Source organism: Meriones unguiculatus, chromosome 5, assembly GCF_030254825.1.
Source record: "Meriones unguiculatus strain TT.TT164.6M chromosome 5, Bangor_MerUng_6.1, whole genome shotgun sequence".
NCBI classification, from domain to species: Eukaryota; Metazoa; Chordata; class Mammalia; order Rodentia; family Muridae; genus Meriones; species Meriones unguiculatus.
In genome coordinates this window covers 127,285,767-127,305,648 of record NC_083353.1, presented here as the reverse complement: position 1 = coordinate 127,305,648, position 19,882 = coordinate 127,285,767, and the positions used below count along the sequence as shown (strand labels likewise).

The 19,882-nt window shown below is 39.2% G+C and overlaps 1 protein-coding gene across 11 annotated transcripts in view; it reads left to right on the top strand.

Moving 5' to 3' along the window:
- LOC110542238 (solute carrier organic anion transporter family member 1A5-like) overlaps positions 1–19,882 on the top strand; it is a 200,367-nt gene that overhangs the window by 138,058 nt on the left and 42,427 nt on the right. For 2 of the 11 annotated variants that reach the window (XM_060384377.1, XM_060384372.1), the window contains exons 1-3: positions 2,739–2,875; positions 12,416–12,522; positions 16,830–16,971. The exons of 2 other annotated variants lie outside the window; for them this stretch is intronic. In XM_060384377.1, coding sequence (XP_060240360.1) covers positions 12,463–12,522; positions 16,830–16,971 — 202 coding nt within the window. In that variant the 5' untranslated portion in view covers positions 2,739–2,875; positions 12,416–12,462. Of the gene's footprint in view, positions 1–2,717; positions 2,876–12,411; positions 12,523–16,829; positions 16,972–19,882 lie in introns of those variants that run through there. 7 more of the 11 variants (XM_060384375.1, XM_060384373.1, XM_060384374.1 and 4 more) reach the window with 7 other exon arrangements.

The following is a 19,882-nucleotide window of genomic DNA, read 5'->3' as shown; positions in this document are numbered from 1 at the left end:
AAAACAAAAAGGGGGAACTGTAGAGAGCTGCGGAATGCTGTGCCTTAAAGATGGAGCTCGTTTCCGCCTTCCACCTTCCCGATGGTGAGTGCTCTCTGTCACAAACAACTCCATATTTGGCTAAGGCTGAGGATCTGGCTTACTTCCATGTATGTGGACCTATCTGCATTTCCCACGTGGCATGCTGAGGTTGGCTACCCAGAGGCTATTTAAAGTGGGCTGGCTTTCCCCAGGGTCAGATGATTGTTCAAGTTTCCTGAATAAACTGCATTGAAAAAAAAATAAATTAAAAAAAAAAAGTAAATTACAGGTGAGTACACAACTTGTCAAATAATATTTGGCAAATGATAACTTCATGATCCAAAATTTCCAGATGACTTGTTTGTAAAACTGTTTTGTTTTGCTGCAAAGACCCTATACCTTGTGAAACAATTGTTCAATCATGAGCAATGCTGAGTTTTCAACATCTGTGACTTCTCAATGACATTTTCAATAAAAAGGAATGAATGAATGAATAAATTAGCATGTTTGGATTTCCATTGGGCTTCTTATATTAAACAATAGCTATTTTTGAGCTAGAGAAACAACTCAGTAGATAATGTATTTGCCAAGCAAGCATGAAGACCTGAAGAGTGAGTCTCCAAAACCCTGTAAAAGCAGGACAGGTGGGGTAGCATGTAATCCCTGGACAGAGAGGATTGCATTGACAAACTACATAGCTAGACTAGTGACAGGCTTTGCATGAGTGAATCTGCCTCAATACACCAAGGCAGAATGACAAACAAGATCTGAAACATCAGTAGCCCTGCACTTCCACACACACAAGCAACACAGACAAACCACCACACGGAATCACACACAGGTGGTCACACACACATGATCACACACACTCACACACAAACAATTTACTTACTTTTCATACATTTTTTACTAGGAAATCCTTCTGCATATATTTCTGTAAAACTCTATCATATTAATCTAATTCTTCAATAACCTTAATTCATCAGCTTATCATCTGTATCATGTCTCTCAATGAACATCCTTCAATTTTTTAAATAACTTCTTTATTTTTCTTTTCTTCCTGTATTAACACTTGACTTTGCAGTTGATATTTTGAAGTCTTACTTACCAGGCCCATAGATAGATATTATTCACTGTGTGTCCATGTTAAACCAAATTTGTTATTTTGTAGTTTGAGGTGGACAGCTGTTTTCACCTTCCTCTTCCTGTCCAGTCACCTAAGCACTTCCTGTGTACTTCTCAGACTCTTGCTTAACATCTTTGCAAACACATCTCACCCCTATCCTCAGACTCAAAAATCAATCGGATGCACTGCTTCCTGACTCACTTCTAGTTAACTTCTGTTTTGTAATCTTCATGTGTAATCTCCAGATTGTGTTCAGTTTTTTTTTTTTTTTTTCATTTTACTTGGGTCACTCACGATAACGTGATCACTTTAAATTTGTGTAGGTCTCTTTATTCCTTTCAGTGAGAGAGGTAGGGCCATAAAACATGTTCTCTACATCCCTTTACCTCAAAATTTCTTCACTTCCCTCTTATTGTTATTTGTAAAATTATTATTTATTTTATGTATATGGGTATCTTACCTGCATGTCTGTCTGTCTTGTGTGTATAGTTACCTCAGAGGCCAGAAAAGGGTGTTGGATTCCCTGGAACTAGAGTTATAGGAGGTTATAATACAACATGTTGAGAATTGAGCACTATTACTTTGCAAGCCTGGCTATTCTCATAACCAGTGAGCCATCCCTCTGTCCCCAGGTTTCCTTTCTCCGACATAGCCTACTACCCATTCTAATATAAAAACTGTACATGGAAACATATAAAGAGCTGTGTGTGTGTACAACATATCTTACTAGTAGGTGAGAGAGTTAAATACCAGAGAAGTTTAATACCAGAGAAGTTGTTTAATAGCTGAGGGAGGAGGTAAGACTCTCCATATCTCTACTAAATGGAAGGGCAGTATTTTACTGAAACCAATTTAGCTAAGGTTCTGGCTGAAAGCAAATAGGAGAACATGGCCAAAACCAAACAAAACAGCATCAATCAAGAAAAACCTTATTAACAAATTTCTCCTGTGCTATAATCTAGTGAACACAAAAGCAAACAGTCAGAGGACAAAGTACACAGAGGAGATAAATGGGATGAAACAGGATTTCAAGATGACTGCATTGGAGAACTTAAAGCTGCCTGGTATAACTGAGATCAAAGCAAGTTTCTCAAACGTGGAAAACTGGCTTCTCCTGCAATTATTTTCTTCTTCTCCAGATATGTTTGATACAGGAAGTGGCACTGATGCCATTCACAGCTGGTGCTGTTAAAAGCAGAACTTATGTTTTGAATTTCTTGTTCTGCTTCTCAGTGTAGACTTAGTACACATCCAAACACACAAACTAACTAGATCTCTAGTGAAGGGTTTGTCTGTGCTCTAGTATTCTTTTGCATGGTAAAGACATATGAATGGGTAAGGTCCCTGGTTAAGTTTTCCCCAGAGAAGCATATTCTAGATACTTTGACTGTAGGAAATAAAAGTATACCTATATATGTCAAGCTTAACAGGGGAATTTAGTATTGTCTTTTGTGAATTTTGATTACAAGAAGCTGATCAAAGTAAAATAATTTTCTAGGACTCAAACAAGTTGTTGTTGATTCTCTATGTCCATCCTTGGCTTGGTATTGGTTGAAACTTTTTCGGCTGGAAAGTACCCAATAGGCTGTCTCTCATAGTTAGAGGCAATCTGCGGATCTGGAAAGGTGCTTTTCATAAGACTGTTGCTACTGTGACTTCATTTCTCTGTTACCAGGGAGAGGATCATCTCTAAGGCTTCTTCATGTATGTACTTCTTGTGTGGCTAAGGTAACGAAAAAGCCTTTGTTTCTTTAATTCAGTAGTGCAGAGTAGGTGGAATGAACAGCATGCATTTTCTGATAATCATAAATTGTGAATATTGAGTGTGAGTGAGCATGTTTATTCACTGTGTACAGAGTTGTATTCTCCTGTGACTGAGAAATTATTAAGGCCCACCAACTAAAGGGTCCCACAGGATTTCTGCTCAATGGGTTTAGAGCACCAGTATTGCAAGGTAGTTACTGTTCTAGAGATCTGTTTTACAGTATACTTGCCTACCTACTTAGCATTGCTGCACTGTATTCTTAGAAAGAGCACACATTTTATCATCCATCTTTAAAATAACACAAACAGTGCAAAATGGTTCAGAGATGTGGTCACTTTTGCCTGAGGATTGTTGTGGTGTACTCCTGTTCCTCAAATGGATACTAAGGAGGGGAAAATTGACATTTTTTTTTCAATAAATAAAATTGCAATGTGCTGTTTCATAAGCATTGATGGATAGTTGATATTGATCACTTCTACGTGATACTGAGAGCAGAGGTCATTGTTTAAACAATGCTGAGTTAACAAATGAGCACTGAGCATGCTGATGTAACATACTCTTTACAAATTTCTTATTTAGGTTCAAAGTGCTAAACAGGGGCATGTGACATTCAATATTGGTTTTTACAGGTCATATAAGGTTTTGTTGGATCAGCGAAACAAACAGGTTGTTCTTTGCCTTTTTTCCTCTATGGACATGTTTAAAATGTTTCTGAAAGATATGATGTTTTCCATTGAAAAGGTTGTCACGTTAGAGGAAGGTGTGGGTTAATTTATTAACATTTAATGTATATTCAAGGGCCTGGTTTTGTATGCTTTATTTATATCCAAGACACATGTCTGTAAAACTTCTCTGACACACAAAAGCATTTTGAAAGAAATCTTCAAAGTGTTGGTTGACTTGAACTCAACCAATCACTGTCCAAAGTTTTTATCAAGATGGTGATAAAAACTGCTCAGATGGTTACTTGGTAGTCATGAAAAGAAATATCCGGTAATCCTCTGGGGGCTGACATCAGTTTCTCTTATATATGGAATGGTTATTATTTTAAGTCACTAAAGAAAGTGAAGACAGCTTTGACAGCAGAGAGGAGCAAGTTCTCTCTTAGTGATGGGTAGCATATGTAAGTGGTATGTCTTTGAGGAGAAAGTCAAGAGCCAGGAATACCACAAATTTACACAGCACCACACACCTCAAAAGGGGATTTCATAGGACTTCCATTTCTCCCTTTGGCGTTTATAATAATTAAACAATCAGGGGTCTGAAAAGGACATAAAGAGATTATAATTAGACTAGTTCCTGCCAAATGGGTGCATCAAAGTCTCTGGGACAAACTTGACCTACATCATCAGGGTATAATTGAGAGTCCCCAGCCTCTGGCCTCATAGCTAGGGACTGGTAAACCTATAATAGCAACTAATTAAAAGTCTGGTTAGAAATCTTTTGGATTTTTTATTGAAGAAATCTACACAGAAGTTTACAAGGCAGGGGATGATGAGTAAGGTTAAGAAATGGAGGAGGAGGATTAAGAAGTGCATTGTCGAACTCTTTGTTGGACTTTCAATGAGCCACTGGCCAAAGGCATCAAGAATTTTCTTACATTTTGGGGATCTGTCTGGCATTTGTAGATCTTGTCTTTTACAATACCTGACTGGTTGACATAGAATCAGCATTCCTCCCTGAGAAAAAGACACAACCCTCCCCACTTGCTGTTAGTAAATGCAGTCCTCATTGCTTTTACAGTACTGTGATTAGCACTGAGTCTATTTATCCATGGAGCATAAGGATAGTCTGAGCCACCCATTGGAGATACCAAAGGAACTTTTTATGATATGATAATTGACAGTAATGAGAGGTGAGGTGAGAAAGTCTAGCAATCCAATGGGGGAGGCAGAAATGCTGGTCAGAATTTGACCTGGCCTCAACCAACTTTCTCCAATGCTGCCAAGCAGAGCATTTTCAGTAGCTGATTTGTGACCAGGATGGCCCAGATTTGTCCCATGATGTTTCCAGGACCAGTGTGGGTCACCTCTTCAAGTTTGTTGCCCCTTTCTACAGTAATCTTCTTTTTGGTTATAAAAGAAAAAGGCATGGTGAAGGAGAGATGGATAGGGAGCTGTAGAAGGACTGAGTTGGCCTTTGGCAGACTATCTTTCATAAACTAAATCCAGTGATCAGAAAGCCCACAGATTGATTTTGAGCCCTGGCCATTACAACACCCATAGCAAGTAGTAGCAAGTGCTGGCAGCAGCAGAAAAAGCAAAAATCAAAACCAAAAAACACAGAACACAGAAAACTCACTCACTCAAAGACCAGTCGGAGACAAAGAATGCAGTGGCCACTACCATTCATACATTCAGCTGCCCAATTTCCATCCCAGAGTCATTACTCACATTGAAACTTATACATAGAGCAGAAAACACAGAACCATCTGCACAAAGGAAACCGACAGTCATAACTTTCCAAACAAACAGAATCAGGCAGCTCAGTTACATCTTGCTCTTTGCACTGGATCGGGGTGAAAGATTTTTATAATTGAATGAGAGGGGAATGATATTTGGTTATAAAGGGGTTTGGGACATTCCATATTCAGAAATCCACCTGGGTAGCTGATAAGGGGAAAAGTGTGTCAGATTGTGTGGTTTCAAGGAGAAAAGGGGGAGGACTGCTAGCCAGTCTGGGGTCAAGAGGATGTAGGGAGCAAAAGAAATAGAGGCTTCTGTTTTAAGTAGGAGGGCCCTTCTCAGCAAGGGGGCAGGACAGGTTGGTACCACTAGGAAAGAGTGGGTAAAGGGAATATGTCTAAAATACAGCTAAGTGGTTAGTTTGGGTGAAGCTGCTAAGACTGTCCCCCTAATCTGGCAATAGAGAAAGTAGAAGGAGAGATGGATCTCCAAAACTCTCAGGACAGAAAAAGTGGCCCTGAATTCTAGAAGGAAGGAGATGGGGCGCCTGATACTGGCATGACTACCTGAGGCTCACTGTCGTATATGGAAGTGGTTGGACCAAGGGGACCTGGGACCCCTCAGTTTTCCCTAGTCTGACCTAAGAGGCCTGGATGATGATCTGGGCTTGATGTCCTTATGCTTTGAAGTAGATGAGGACCACAAGTGGCCCAAAGTCCCTCTTGATGGCACTATGAACATGGTTGCAATGGTTTGTAAGGATTTGGACAAGCTCAGTTCCCAGTGGCCCTCCTGACTCTATCTGAAAAGAAGATTAGGAGGTTCTTGGGCCTTGGGAGACTGGGCAGTTGCTATGGCCTGCTGAAAGGACTTAGATAGCATTAAAAAAAAATTGGTGTGTATGCTTTTGCATCTCTCCCATGGCATGTATACTTTGAAGGCCACAGTTAAGACTTCTGTCTGTGGAGTCAGGGGACTTTCGATAGTTGGTCCTAATTAAGTTTGGTCCTAATATCAGGAAGATGCTGGGGGAAGATGTAGGTCATAAGAAGTTGTTTTCCATCTGGAGATTCTGGATCCAGATTTATACATGGCAGGAGAGCCTTTGTAAGGTGGTCTAGAAATTAAGATGGGTCTGTGTTTGTCCTGGATGACTTCTTGGATTTTTTCATCATTTACCACTTTGTAGGAGGCTTGGTAAGTATTAAGTTGTTTTCTAACAATGATAATCCCAGGACTGCTCCAATCCCAGTGGGGTGGGTAGAATTAGTTTGGTGGATTTCATCTGCATGTACCCTGACCTGATTCCAGACTTGTCTGTGCTCCTCAGCGAGAAGATTGTTAGTGAGACTCATATAAACATCATGGAAAATGAGGTTGCAGTATTGGGTAACATTCTGAAATTCTTTTTAAGAGGTAGAAGAATTAGCAGTTTAGGACACCAATCTCCTTTCTATTTTAAAGAGTTTGTTTAATGAGAAATGGACAAGTACTATGACCAATCATTCCACTCCAGAGACCTAGACAAAAGAAGAACCATAGCTAGTTGAGGCCAGGTAGGGGTAGGTAAAGGGAGTCCCACTGTGGAGCAGAGTACCTGTTGGAATAAGGATTGTAACTGGGCTGAACAGGTGACTGAAAGGGTTAATTTGGATGGCCTATCACTGAGGAGAAAGAAAGGAAAGACTAATGAGGCCAAAGAGGGAAAGAAGGGACTATGGATTGAGGCCAATAAAGAGGAGGTTCATTAACATAATCAAAATTATTAGAGCAATCATTTGGTTTGGGTTTCATAGCTAACAGGCATTGTTTTTCCCTGCTTAACTTATGTCATGTGCTCATTTTTAATCAAGATAGGAGTAAAATCATGTGGCAAAATCCACCCTTTCTAACCCTAGCAAAGATGTCAGCCATGTGGCTGCCTTCATTCTGATTAGGGGGACAGCATCTATTAGGGGGACAGCATCTAAGATGGCAGCAAGAACCATGTTTCCTCTAATATAGTTACACATGTATAACTATCAACCCTGGTGTTACAAGTTATAGGTTAACCCTTTTTGTTATAGAAGTTATAGGTTTTTAATCATAACCCAAAATGCTTAAAAATCTTGAGGTAAGATTATGCCTTAGCCAAAGTTCTAGAGTTAAACCCAAACTAAAAGAATATAAGGTGTGTAGCAATAGTGTCTACAGGAAAAGTCTGTCCAGGTTTGTTTTGTTTTGTTTTGTTTTGTTTTGTTTTGTTTTCCTTTCTCTGTCACATAGTCAGGTGATGGGACAGAGAATTTGGAAAAAACATTTAAACAAGCATGCTTGGGTCTAGAAAAGGGTGAGCCATACCCCAACTCCAGAGTCAGCTTTGAATTGAAGTGGGACAACAGAAGACAACAGTCTAATGCCACTCATACCTAAAAGGCACCTAAATCCCTGTAAAACTGAATCCAATAAGCTACAAAAAAACAAGGATTAGATACAGGAAGTTTTGAGCCCTGGTTATAGACAGAGGAACTGCAGAAGGGAACTGAAAGATACACCAGCCAGCTAGTAAACAGTGTGTGTGGAGGGGGCAGGACAGGGGGGCTGTGCAAGCTGCAGTTGGCCTACTCCTTTGTTTTCTCTGCCTGCTTCTAGGTCTACCTTCCTGCTCCTTCTTTGCAATAAACTTAGAGGTTCATCAAAGGTAGCTTAAAAGACAGGATATTTAGACCATGTGGGGACTGGTGGAACAGGATACCAGACAAAAACAAACAGGGCTTGAAGAGGAGAAATGCAGAATGGGGAGTCTCTTTTCATTTCAATGATTGCTCCCAGTATTTGAAGATTCCAAATAATTAGGATATAGAGTTCAGTTAGACACCCCTTTATTGAGGCCAAATTTGATTTAGAGCCCTGCAGGGCAAGTGTCAGGTGGTGCTGGAGATTTCCTAAAAGATGTCCATATAGATTATGAAGACCTTGTTTCCCTAGATGAGAGGAGGAGGGGAAATGACACTGCTACCTGTTGGCATGGATGGCCCCAGGACTCCAGGAGCACTAGAGGAAGACACAGTGGTTGATCACTGCACTCCAGGGCGATTGGGAGCTTAGCCTAGCTAAGCCAAGGAGACATGTAGTGCCTGGTTGCAGAGTTTTCGCAGAGGCCAGAAGGTAAAGAGGCCAGATGGCAAGGGGGCAAAAAGCAAGCACTAGGAGGGGGGCATCTCACCCATGGAAGATGTTGGAGAATGGAGTCACAAAAGGCAAGAGGGTCTAAAGGAGCAAGGAGATTATAGGCAGCTACAAAGGGAAGGTGGGAGAAGGCAGTAAGAGGCACACTAGCCTGTATGAACCTGAGGTGTTTGGGTCCAAAATTAACTAAAGGAAAGACCCAGACTCAAGTAGTGTGTAAAAGCAAAGAACATTTATTTATTCTGCAGAGAAATTCCAGCGTGCTGGGGTCACCACCTTCACAACATGGAGGTGACTCCCAGGGGAGCTTTTTTAAAGCCAGACAGGGAAATTCTAGGGACAGTTAAATCATCCTTATTCTGATTGCTAGAAGCTTAGAAAAAAAATGTATAGGTACATTGGGGATTGTCTAGGGCTTTAGTCTGGAGTTGGAGGTTTTCTCAACCAGTTCAAACTGGTCCAAGCTGGTACTTGAACAACCTTGAGCAACCTTATCTTCCCCAGGCCAGATGTACTGGTCATTCCTTATTGGTTGTCCAATCTCTGTGGATTTTCCTCTAACTGGTATCTCACTTTTGAAAAATGCAGACTTAGATTTACTCTGACTAGCAAGAAACTGAAGCCTGTCATGGAGTCTGCATAGCCATCTAAATAGATACTGAACCAGCCCCAGCTTATTCAAGGGTCAGGCAGGCCCAATCCGAATAGATCAGGGCCATCTAGGAATGTATGGCTGTAGATTGCAGACCCCTTAGCTGTAAGGCTTCCATTGGGATATCCTTCTGTGCATGGAGGCTACATGACTCTGATTAGGATTGGCTGGCCTCTTGGAATTAAGTCATTTCAAAGGAAACGACAAGGTTGGGTCTTTAAGGGTGGGCAGATGGGTTCAGATGAAGAAAGCCTGACATAGCCTTATAGATGGTGGCTGAGGGTGTCATCACCTCCAAAAGTACCATAAAGGAATCCAGATGTTCAGTGGTCACTTCCTTGTAACCAGGGAAACATTTGCAGCGACCAGAGAGGAAACTTACCCAACTGCTGCTGGTTAATGGAATGCTGCACATTTGGTGAGCTGGGAAGTGAGTGTTGGTGATGGGCTGGAGGTAAGGGATAGGATCTCAGTGCAGGTTGTAACTCAAGGGGAAAAGCAGGTACCAGGTAAACCTACCTGAGTCATAGAACCAACATAAATTTTGCAGCTCTGAGGGGTAAGGTATCCTGGCAGTTTAAAGCCAAGGAATACCACAAAGTTACACTGTAGCAAACCTTCCAGGAAGGTGGCTGCCACTGCTCAGGAGAGAAACATCAGAGAACTGAGCAGAGGACAGGGTTTATATAGAATTTCTTTGGGGGAGGAATATTCCAGGGTGGGGATTGGTGAAATTTAGAGTCAATCGTTGGGCTTTTTATTCTGTAGGAGTATTCTGTGATACCTAGCCAAGGCATGGGCAAGGAGAAAGAGAAGAAAGGAAAGGCTGATGAGAGATTGCACCATGGATGAGAAAAATAGACAGGTGGAGAGAGTTGAAAATTTGACGTTGCATCTATATTTGGTATAGATTTAAATCATGAGCTTCTTCTCTACTGGAAATTGCCTCATTCTAGCATTCTTTTCTAAGGTCCTTTCAGGAAATTAACTGAACTCAAAGTTTTATATGGGAGACTTAAGTCTGGGGGTTTTATTTGTATGTCTTTTCAGAACTGCCAAGACAGTCCCTATTATTTTTCTCTATATCCTTTGAATTTTCCATCCTTTTTATAAAATAAGTATGTTGTACCTCAGGCTATGTGGCCCAATTCTACCCCAATGTAGTTTTCTGTCTATCTATCTATCTTTTTATCTATCTTTCTGTCTATCTATCTATCTATCAACCCTTCTGTCTTTTAAGGAATTTTATTTTTCCCATGAGAATCTTAGGTTCCTAGGCATCTGTGTCCAAGCAAAATTCTCTGTGGACTGTGGTGTCTTAAAGGACTTCACTTTTCTATAGAACAGCAAGGTCAACTTCTTTGTTGGACCTTGGTGCTTCATTCAGTGATGGCACATAGGAGGTATTCAATATGTACTTGTTGCAGTAAAGAGAACTAGAGTCATTCATGATCACTCAGAAGCAAATGTGACTGGGAACTATGATAAATATTTTAAATATTTTATAAACTTAGAGCCATTCCAGATTACTTTTAAATGGACATTGCTCAGAAGATTTTCATAGATTTTCAAGATTTTCATAGATTAGCTGTGGATACTCCTGAGAAACCTACAGGTATGTTACAATGGATTGCCTAGAATAAATGTGAAATATATCCTACTTTCAAGGCACACAATAGTTAGTTTAATAATCGAGATCTTCACCTTTCTGCATTGCATATAGATACTTATAGTCACATATTGCCTATAAAGAGAGGAATATGTTTGCCCATTCGTAATATGTAGGTCATTTACAACAGTGTATAGGTCTTTACTTAGATCTGTTTTGTTTTTTGTTTGTTTGTTTGTTTGTTTTTTCCGTAAACCCTACACTTTAGAACCTGGAATTGGTAGATTCTTCTCTATACCATAGGCTGTTTTTACTTAGGTTCTTTTCATGATTAAAATGATTCTGTGTCTTCCCAGATTTCTGTGAATCAACAGTGCCACAGAAAGTATTTCTCTTCTTGAAATTCCAGGGAAGTCTTGGAGTGAAAAAAAAAAACTCAAAAAGGAAGCCTGGTCAAAGAGCTTATGCCTCAGTGAGGAGGTTTAGTATAAACACAACAGATGTCTTCCCATTCTTAAGGGTAGCAACCTTCAAGTGTGTTCAGAGGGCATCACTTGGGTTTCATATGCTTTGTATAAAGAATTGAAAAGCTTTATTTTAACCACATTGTCATTAGTTTATGGTCATAGAATAGCAAGTTCCAAGGCTATCTTTAATATTATCAAAGAATGAGCATAGTTATTTGCATTGGCTTTTTTAAACAGAAATCATACAAAATCAATTCTATCCTATTATTGACAAGGTCAGTCAACGTAAAAAAAAAATCTTCCTAGGTATTTTTGTAACATTCCAGGTACTGGTTAAATAGTTCTTATTCAAGTGTGCGGGTGTGCGTGCATACGTGTGTGTGTGTGAGTGTGTGTGCCCTGTATTTATGGGTTTAGATGTATGGGTTTGGATGCATACATACGGATGTGTGCAGGTGTATATATACACAAGTGCATATTATGGAAGCTGGAAGTCAATGCTGAATGTCTTCCCGTAGAATGTTCCAACTTATATTGTATGATGTGGTCTCTTCAGTTGACTTGGTGATTCATTGAGTCACAGTGCCAGGTTGGCACACTGCAGCAATTCTGCTGTCTGGGTTCTCCCAGTGTTGGAGCTACAGCAGGTATAGAGAAGCCCAGCTTTTTACTTCATTACTAGGAATTCAAATTCAGGACCTGAAGCCTCATTGGTGATAAAACTTTTTATACCAACTTCACATCAGCCAGAGTCATTTGGAAAGAGGGAACCTCAATTAAGAATATGTCCCAAGGAGATTGACCTATAGTCTAACCTGTGTTGTGTATTCTTGATTGAATGTTGATCTGGGAGGGCCAGCTCACTGTAGGTGTGGCTATGCCTGGGAGGCAGTCCTGGGTTGTATAAGAAAGGAGGCCAAGCAAGCCCCAAGGAACAAAGCAGTAAGGAACATTCTTCCATGGCTTTCACTCTTGCACACAGGTTCGTGCCTTGAGTCGCTGACCTGACTTCCCTCAGTGATGAACTGTGATAGAACTCTGAGATGAAATAAACATTTTCTTTTAATTTACTTTTGGTCCTGGTATTTTATCACAGCAATAGAAACTCTAAGACACCCTATCCCTAAAAGAGATATTTTAAATGACTTCTTACAGTTCAGAAAATAATTTAATCCACAACTTCTGTTTTCTTATAAAGATAGTAGTAAAGTTTAAAGCATAGACATCTGGCAACAATCAGAAGAACAACATGGGAGAAACTGAGAAAAGTGTTGCAACCCATGGGGTCAGATGCTTTTCCAAGATCAAGGTACGGATTGTTTCTGTGTATGCATGTATATACATGTATACACATATCAGAGCATGTATATACATATCAGAGCTTTGTTGTTGCTTTTTGTCTTTGATTTTGTTTTTAAGAAGCACTGAAAGTGCCTGTAACAGTAACATTGCTCAGCTCACAAAGTTCTCCAATACAAATGCCGTTGTACTCAATGTGTTGTTATTTTCTTGTTTTAAAAAAGTTGGTTTTATAATTAGGGATGTCTAACCAGGATTATTCATTCAGGAAACTTAGAATGATTCAGAGCAGTGGTTCTCAAGACCCCTTTATTGGTCAAATGACCCTTTCACGGAAAGTGCATATCAGATATCCTACATATCAGAAATTTAAATTAAGATTCATAACAGTTGCAAAATTAAAGTTACAAAGTAGCAACAAAAATAATTTTATGGCTGGGGTCAACGCAACATGAGAAACTGTATTAAGGGAATGCAGCATTAGGGAGGTTGAGAAACATTACTCTAAAGATTCTTAAAGAGAAAAGGTATTTAAGATGTTTTAGGTCTGTATTTGTTGTGGTGGAATTTACTCTGAAGTCAGAGGTCAATCCAGTATTCGGCCTTCAAGGTCCTTACAGAAGGTAAGGAGTTATAGCTATAAATCAGCTCCCCATCAGAAGTACTCTGTTTATTAATATGAAAAGATGACTTTATGACCTGGGTAGAAAAATATTTCTTCCAGTTTTGACAACATAATAATCATTTCTTTAAGGAAACAGTCTGTTCTATTACCTATTTGAGTGGTTTTTAGTATTTTAGAGACAACTATTGTTCTCATAGCTCCAAAGACATCTTTACATTACAAAATGTGAACTTCTATTGACCCACAAAATTTAGCTCTGGTCTAATTTCTGCAGAGTCCTTCAGACATTTTACTCTAAGGTACTGCATCCTAACACATCCTATTAAGTGGTCATTTTATCTTTATTTACATGTAGTGGAATTCATATATTAATATAAACAAGGCTGCAGATTTAGCCTTGAAAGGTGTTTTTTTTTTTTTTCCTGCAATGATGTATAAATTATTGGAACCACAAACCCCTCAAATTTCCTTTCAGTTTTCACATGATTCTGAGGAGCCCAGGCCCCTGGCTCCTGACCTCATCCAGATGCTTACTAGATGTGCCATTTTGTAAAAGTTACACAGCCTCTTCACACTTCAACATTTTTTATTTGAAAATGGCAATGGTTATATTACATTCTGGGATTTAAAAAATGCTGTGAAACCTCTCTGTGTGTGTCTTTCTCTCTGTGTCTCTCTGTGTATGTGTGTGTGCTCACCTTTCTGGGTTATCCCACCTGACTGGAATGAAGGGTTTACCCTAAGCACTCAGACACACTAGGCAGCTTCTTTTTCACTGATCTGTATCTCCTTCTACACCTTTACTATGTTTTAATTTCCTTAATTTATGTTTTATCTTGTATATATGGATGTTTGTCCTCATGTATGTTGGTGAAGCATTTGTGTATCTTGTATATTTTGAGGACAGAAGAAGGTGTTGGATCACCAGAAACTAGTGTTAGAGGTGGTTTTTTGAACCACCATGTGGGTACAGGGAACTTAGCACAGGTCCTCAACAAGAGCAACCAGTGCTCTTAACCACTGAGCCACCCCTCCAACTTCAGGTCTTTGGGTAATGATGAGTATTGTGATTACTAGATAACATTTATAGAGAAAACTCATCAGTTGTCATTATAAATACCACTTCTCAATGTTCACCTTTGTTAACTGTTTTTGTTAGAGTTTCTGTTGCTGTGAAGAGACACCATGATCACTGAAACTCTTACAAAAACATTTAATTGGGACTGGCTTACAGGTTCAGAGTTTTAGTCTGTCATGACCTGAATAATAGTCGCATGCAGGCAGATGTGCTGATAGAAAAGGAGTTGAGAATTCTGCATTAAGATTGACAGGCAGCAGGAAAAGAATGACAGTTGGCCTGGCTGGAATTTCTGAAACCTCAAATCTGTCCCCAGTGACATACTTCATCCAGCAAGGCCACACCTACTTCAACAAGACTATCCCTTCTGCCCATGTCCGTTTCTGGTGGCCAAACATTCATGTCTACAATCCTATAAGGGTTATTCCTGTTCAAACCATCACAGTTATTTTGAAGTTAATAACTGTATGTATTGGTGTGCATCTTATGGGGAAATGTTCAATCCACTAGTTTATATGACAAAAGTATGAGGTAACCATTTAAAAATAATTAGATACTTCTCCTCTGAATTTAGAACTATATAGAAAGTTGGGGTTGTCAAAGGGTCTAAATTACCAGACTGAAGCTCCTCTTTCCTGTGTTTAGACACATAATCATTAGGAAAATTTTCCAGGGCAGGATCAATTATGGCCTTCATGGCCTTCACGGCCTTCAGTCATACATGCACTCGTGACCAGGAACCAATGGTTAGTTCTAACCTGGCTACACAGATGACTATGGTTAAGCTACAAGGGTCAACAAAACCAAACAAAAACTCATGAACCTTGGAAAAGGACTGCTAAAAACAAACATATTGTTGAGCAAGAAAGAGGAAGAAAGTGATAATCCAAACATACCATGTATGTATGAAATCACCAAGCAGTTAATTATTACAGAAAAGACAAGAACTTTTATCAAGGGGCATGGGGAGATACATTGCTCAAAACAGTAGTTGCTTTGGAAGCAGGGTCCTGAGTTCAGTCCCCAATGCCTACATAAAAACTAGGCATAGCAACATGGGGACATAGAGTCAGGCAGATACTTGGGACTCATTGATGAGCCAGCCTTACCTCCTGGGGGAATTCCAGATAGGCGAGAGACCGACCATGTTTAAAAAAAAAAAAAAAACTATACAAAACTTGAGGACTCACACCTAAGGTTGTCTTCCTGTCTCCCCATGTACATTAATTCATCCCACATGACCATGCACACACATACACAAAAAGGTAGATTAAGCGGGAAAAAAGAGATACAGAAAATACCAAAAGGAAGCTTGAAAAAGTCTTCTGCAAAGCAACTTGCTGGAACCTCTCCAATGTTGAGGTGAAACTTCAGTAGGATTAGCTTTATAAATACAGTTGTTTTGTAGCAGTAGACCTGAAGCAGCATGGTCATCACCCTCTGAAAGAGTCACATTGAAAAGAGAGAACATCACTGCAAATGGCATTTAGAATTAGTAAACAATTGTCTACACTTTTGAACTATATTGAACTTGGTGTTTACCATTCCCTCCTTTTTCTTTCTTTCTTTTTTCTTCCTTCCTTCCTCTCTTCCTCCTTCCCTTCCTTCCTTCCTTCCTTCCTTCCTTCCTTTCTTTCTTTCTTTCTTTCTTTCTTTTGTTTTCTCTTCTTTTCTTTTTGTATATGTTTTTGTTCTGGTTTATCCAAGTTAATTGGTACTTGTGACAATAAGTTTACAAGCAGGAAATAGTAATCTCACAGTATAACTTGCATATTTTTCTGTATGAGATAGTACAGAAGTTCTAGAAGCTGAGATGATGACATTTGCCATCAACCAACTGCTGGAAGATACATTGACAGAAACAGAAATCTTATTCACTACATCACTCAAAGTGAGATATTTATAGTCACAGGTCAGTAGTGAAGAGTCTTATCAGTAGAGAACTATATTTTATCCTGCACCTGAGGGACCCTAAAAATGTTCTTCCCTGAGTTTTTATGCCATAAACACCACTTGGACTGCTGAGATAAAGTATCACAAAAAATATTGCACCACAAAGAAAAAAAAACATTCAGAGGTCACTTTGCTGTGGGCATTGCCTCTAGTGTTGTGCCCAAGAATGCAGAAAGACAGGAATAAATGTTGCACTGGCCACGGACATCCAGAGACCTGTCGTTTCTAGAAAGAGTGCACAGGAGGCCTGCTGCAAGAACAATGGCTTGGTGTAGTTCTGTGTTCTGTCCTTTCCCTTTCTTAAAGAAGACAACTTTTGTTCTGCATGTAAGAGTATAATGCCGAATGAATCATTAATAGCTGTGTCTTACATGGAACAATTCCATGTTTTTATGTATGATTAAGGTGTACCAATAAGAGCGCAAAGCCAGATCTACAGAATTTATCACTGCTAACCAACTATTCCCAACTACATGTCCAGAGTGAGGATAGTGATAGACAGCAGAGAGATCCCACTTTAAAGTTTCTTGCATATTCAAGGGCTGTTTATCTTGGATACAATTCAACTCCTCATGGTAGAGGCTATTTGGTCAGTAGAAAACATACACAGAATCAGAAAACAAAGTTCTCATTTTTCTTCTTAACATTTTTTTCTTATTAGATGTTTCTGGTGGCATTAACATGGGCATATCTATCCAAAGCACTATCGGGAGCTTGTATGGGTTCCATGCTCACACAAATCGAGAGAGAATTTGATATTCCTGCATCTTTAGTTGGATTTATCAGTGGGAGCTTTGAGATTGGTGAGCTACTTTTACACATACTTACATTTATAAATTGATATTTTCTCATTTCCTGGAGTAGACTGTTTGATCTTGTGAGTTACATACTTCCTGGTGTTTGATGTGAAGAAACCACTTATCTGTATATTCTCATGATAACCCCTACGTGTTGCCATACACCCTGACACAGTCCCTTTTCTCTGAGAAGGGGCAAAAGATTTAGAGTGTTACTATCTAATTCTATTATTTGATCACTCAAAGTTAAGCTAAGCTCTTTTCCTTGGCTTTTTAGAATGTTGATGTGGGAGCCTGGAGGAAATTGTGTTCCAAATGTTTCTATTCCCCTTCTGTGTCTGCGACATTGACAGCTCTCCACTCCTAGTCACTAATGAGGAAGCTTTCCTGTGTCTAAATTGGGTCAGACACAATTTCTAAAAAGACTGGATGAGCTTCAACCCTTGCTTTTGGATGATGAACTGGGATATAAGAACACAAAGGGTGAAGGAGGGAAAGATTTCCTTTATAAACAAAAGACCTGGAAGTCTTGGTGCCTGTCTTCACTAGTTTAGTCATAGTCTTTACCTTTTTCATTGTGAAATTGTCTTTAATGTATTTAATCAAAACAGTAAAGAAAATTGGGATTGAGAAGAAGCTCACCCATACTGAGGATGCTCTGTCCTGGAACTTACTATTGCACCTGTGTCCTAGACCTTCAGTGTAGGCAGGATAAATGCCTTACACAAACTTCACACAGATTCTGCTCCTGCTCTATGTGCGAGATGCAGCAAGTGTGGTCCTGAAGGAGAAAAGCTTTTCCAGGTAGAGAAATTGACAGGTTAATGTGAAGGAATTTATTCAGAGGGTGAAGCACCAAGATATTGCGTGAGGATGGAGTCATCTCAGTTTTATGGGAATTTGGAAGATGTTAGAACATAAGCCTGGAGAAATATGCAAAGATGAGAAATGGGTAGAGACTGTGGCTTCGTTTCGAGTATGTCTTTTATCTCTCAGTGACCAGATCCCATGTGGGTTTGGAAGAGAACATTGATCTTTCTGTGCTTAGGACTCTTATTGAAAACCTAATGACATCTGATTTCAGGATAATATTTTACTTGCAAAAAAAATTAAACTGTATAGATAAAGAGGAAGCCACTGAAATAAAATTTTCAGAACATCCAAACGGCCTGTCAGGAAGAAATATTTGTGCTTTTTAACAAGGTATATATTAACTAGGTCTGATTTTCAAGTAATTATTGACTCCATGACATGTTGCAGTATTAAAACAACCATGATGTTATAAGCCATCATTTATACTTCTATTTGTGACCAAATGATAGCTGCTCAAGTAACTACTGCTCCTTACTTTACCTTGGACAGAAATGCTAATGCACAGTTAATGATTACTGAAAACAATTATCACTCAAGTTCACAAAAATCTCTAATTTCTCTGAATTCTATGGCTTTTAAACTAAAGGTTAGAAATTCCTTTTAAAGGAAAAAATATTATGTCTTTCTATTACCACTGGCTGTGGAAGGTGACTTAAGGGGATGTCTTAAGTAGATATTGTTGTGAGAGGAAGGAATTCACACTGGCCAGTGAAAGCAGTGAAAGCAGTGAGCATTTCACCAATAGTTTTGCAAGCAACCTCCTACTAACTTGGACCCCTTACCTCTCTCACCAGGCCCTCCAACTGATTATTTGAGCAACACAAGTGAATGTAAAACATTAACTCACACTAATGTGAGAAGAAAATGTTTTTCCTTTCAAATAACATTTCAGACATGATCTTGTGCATTCGGGGTGGGGATGGGGTGCCGTTGGCTCAGCCATAAACTAGAAAAATCTACAGAGAGATCAAACACTGAGTATCCTGCATTATGCCTAGATTACAAGGTCTTTGGAAGCAGAGACAATCTGCAACAAGGATAATAATAATATAGAGATGAGATATAAGCCATTAAAAAGAACACCACATTATTCTGCTTAGATACACAAGAAAGGAAGAAAAACAAAGTCTTCAGATACCCTTCAAAAAGTTAGGATTATTTAAGTCATCAAGAAACAATGATTGATTTTTATGATCTTTCTTTTATTTGTATCATCAACAGGGCAAATATTTACATTGAACTAAAAATATATGGTTCGTAGAGCACTCACTTATTTATTTGGTTTTTTCAACTCCTTTTCTGTGTGAATAGTGCTGGCTGTTGAACCTGGGTCCTCATACACATTAGTCAAGTATTCTCCTACTCTATCTCTAGCCTACTTATTAATTAATTAATTAATTTATTTATTTATTCATTTTTGAGGAACCTAGGCTAACTCACTCTGTATCCCAGGCTAACTTGGACCTTGCAGTCTCCCTCTCTTGGCCTCTCAGTAGTTGGGGATGACAAGTTCTGTGCTGACAGGCCCATCTTATTCTTTCAGCGTCTTACTCAAACATGTTTGTCAAAGACTTCTCTGTCAGAGCAGGGCTTCCCAATGAGTTTCTACTAAAATACAAAGGTGACATTTTGGTTTGACTCCTACAGTCTAGACCTATGACCCAGTTGGTAAGTTAGGACTTTTACCATATCTCTGGTTAACAGCATTATCTAGTATAGGAGAAAAGTGACAATAGAAGCAGATACCCAACTGGGCCATGTTGAGCAATAAACATTTTTTAAATAGTAAGTTTTAAAAAAAAATGAACCCATTTGATTCTGCATATAGTAGTCGTGAGAGAAGAGGTCTGGCTGACACCTGCTTTTGTATCCAATCCCCAAAGCAAGATAATCCTGAATAGAATTTTTAATATTCTCTAGAGTGGAAGAGAACGTTCCTTCAGGGTCACAGTTGCTTTACATATTAGAACGATGTACAAATCTCCTATGCACCCAACTACCTGTATTAAGGTAGTTGTTAAACAATGAACTCCTGAGTACAAAT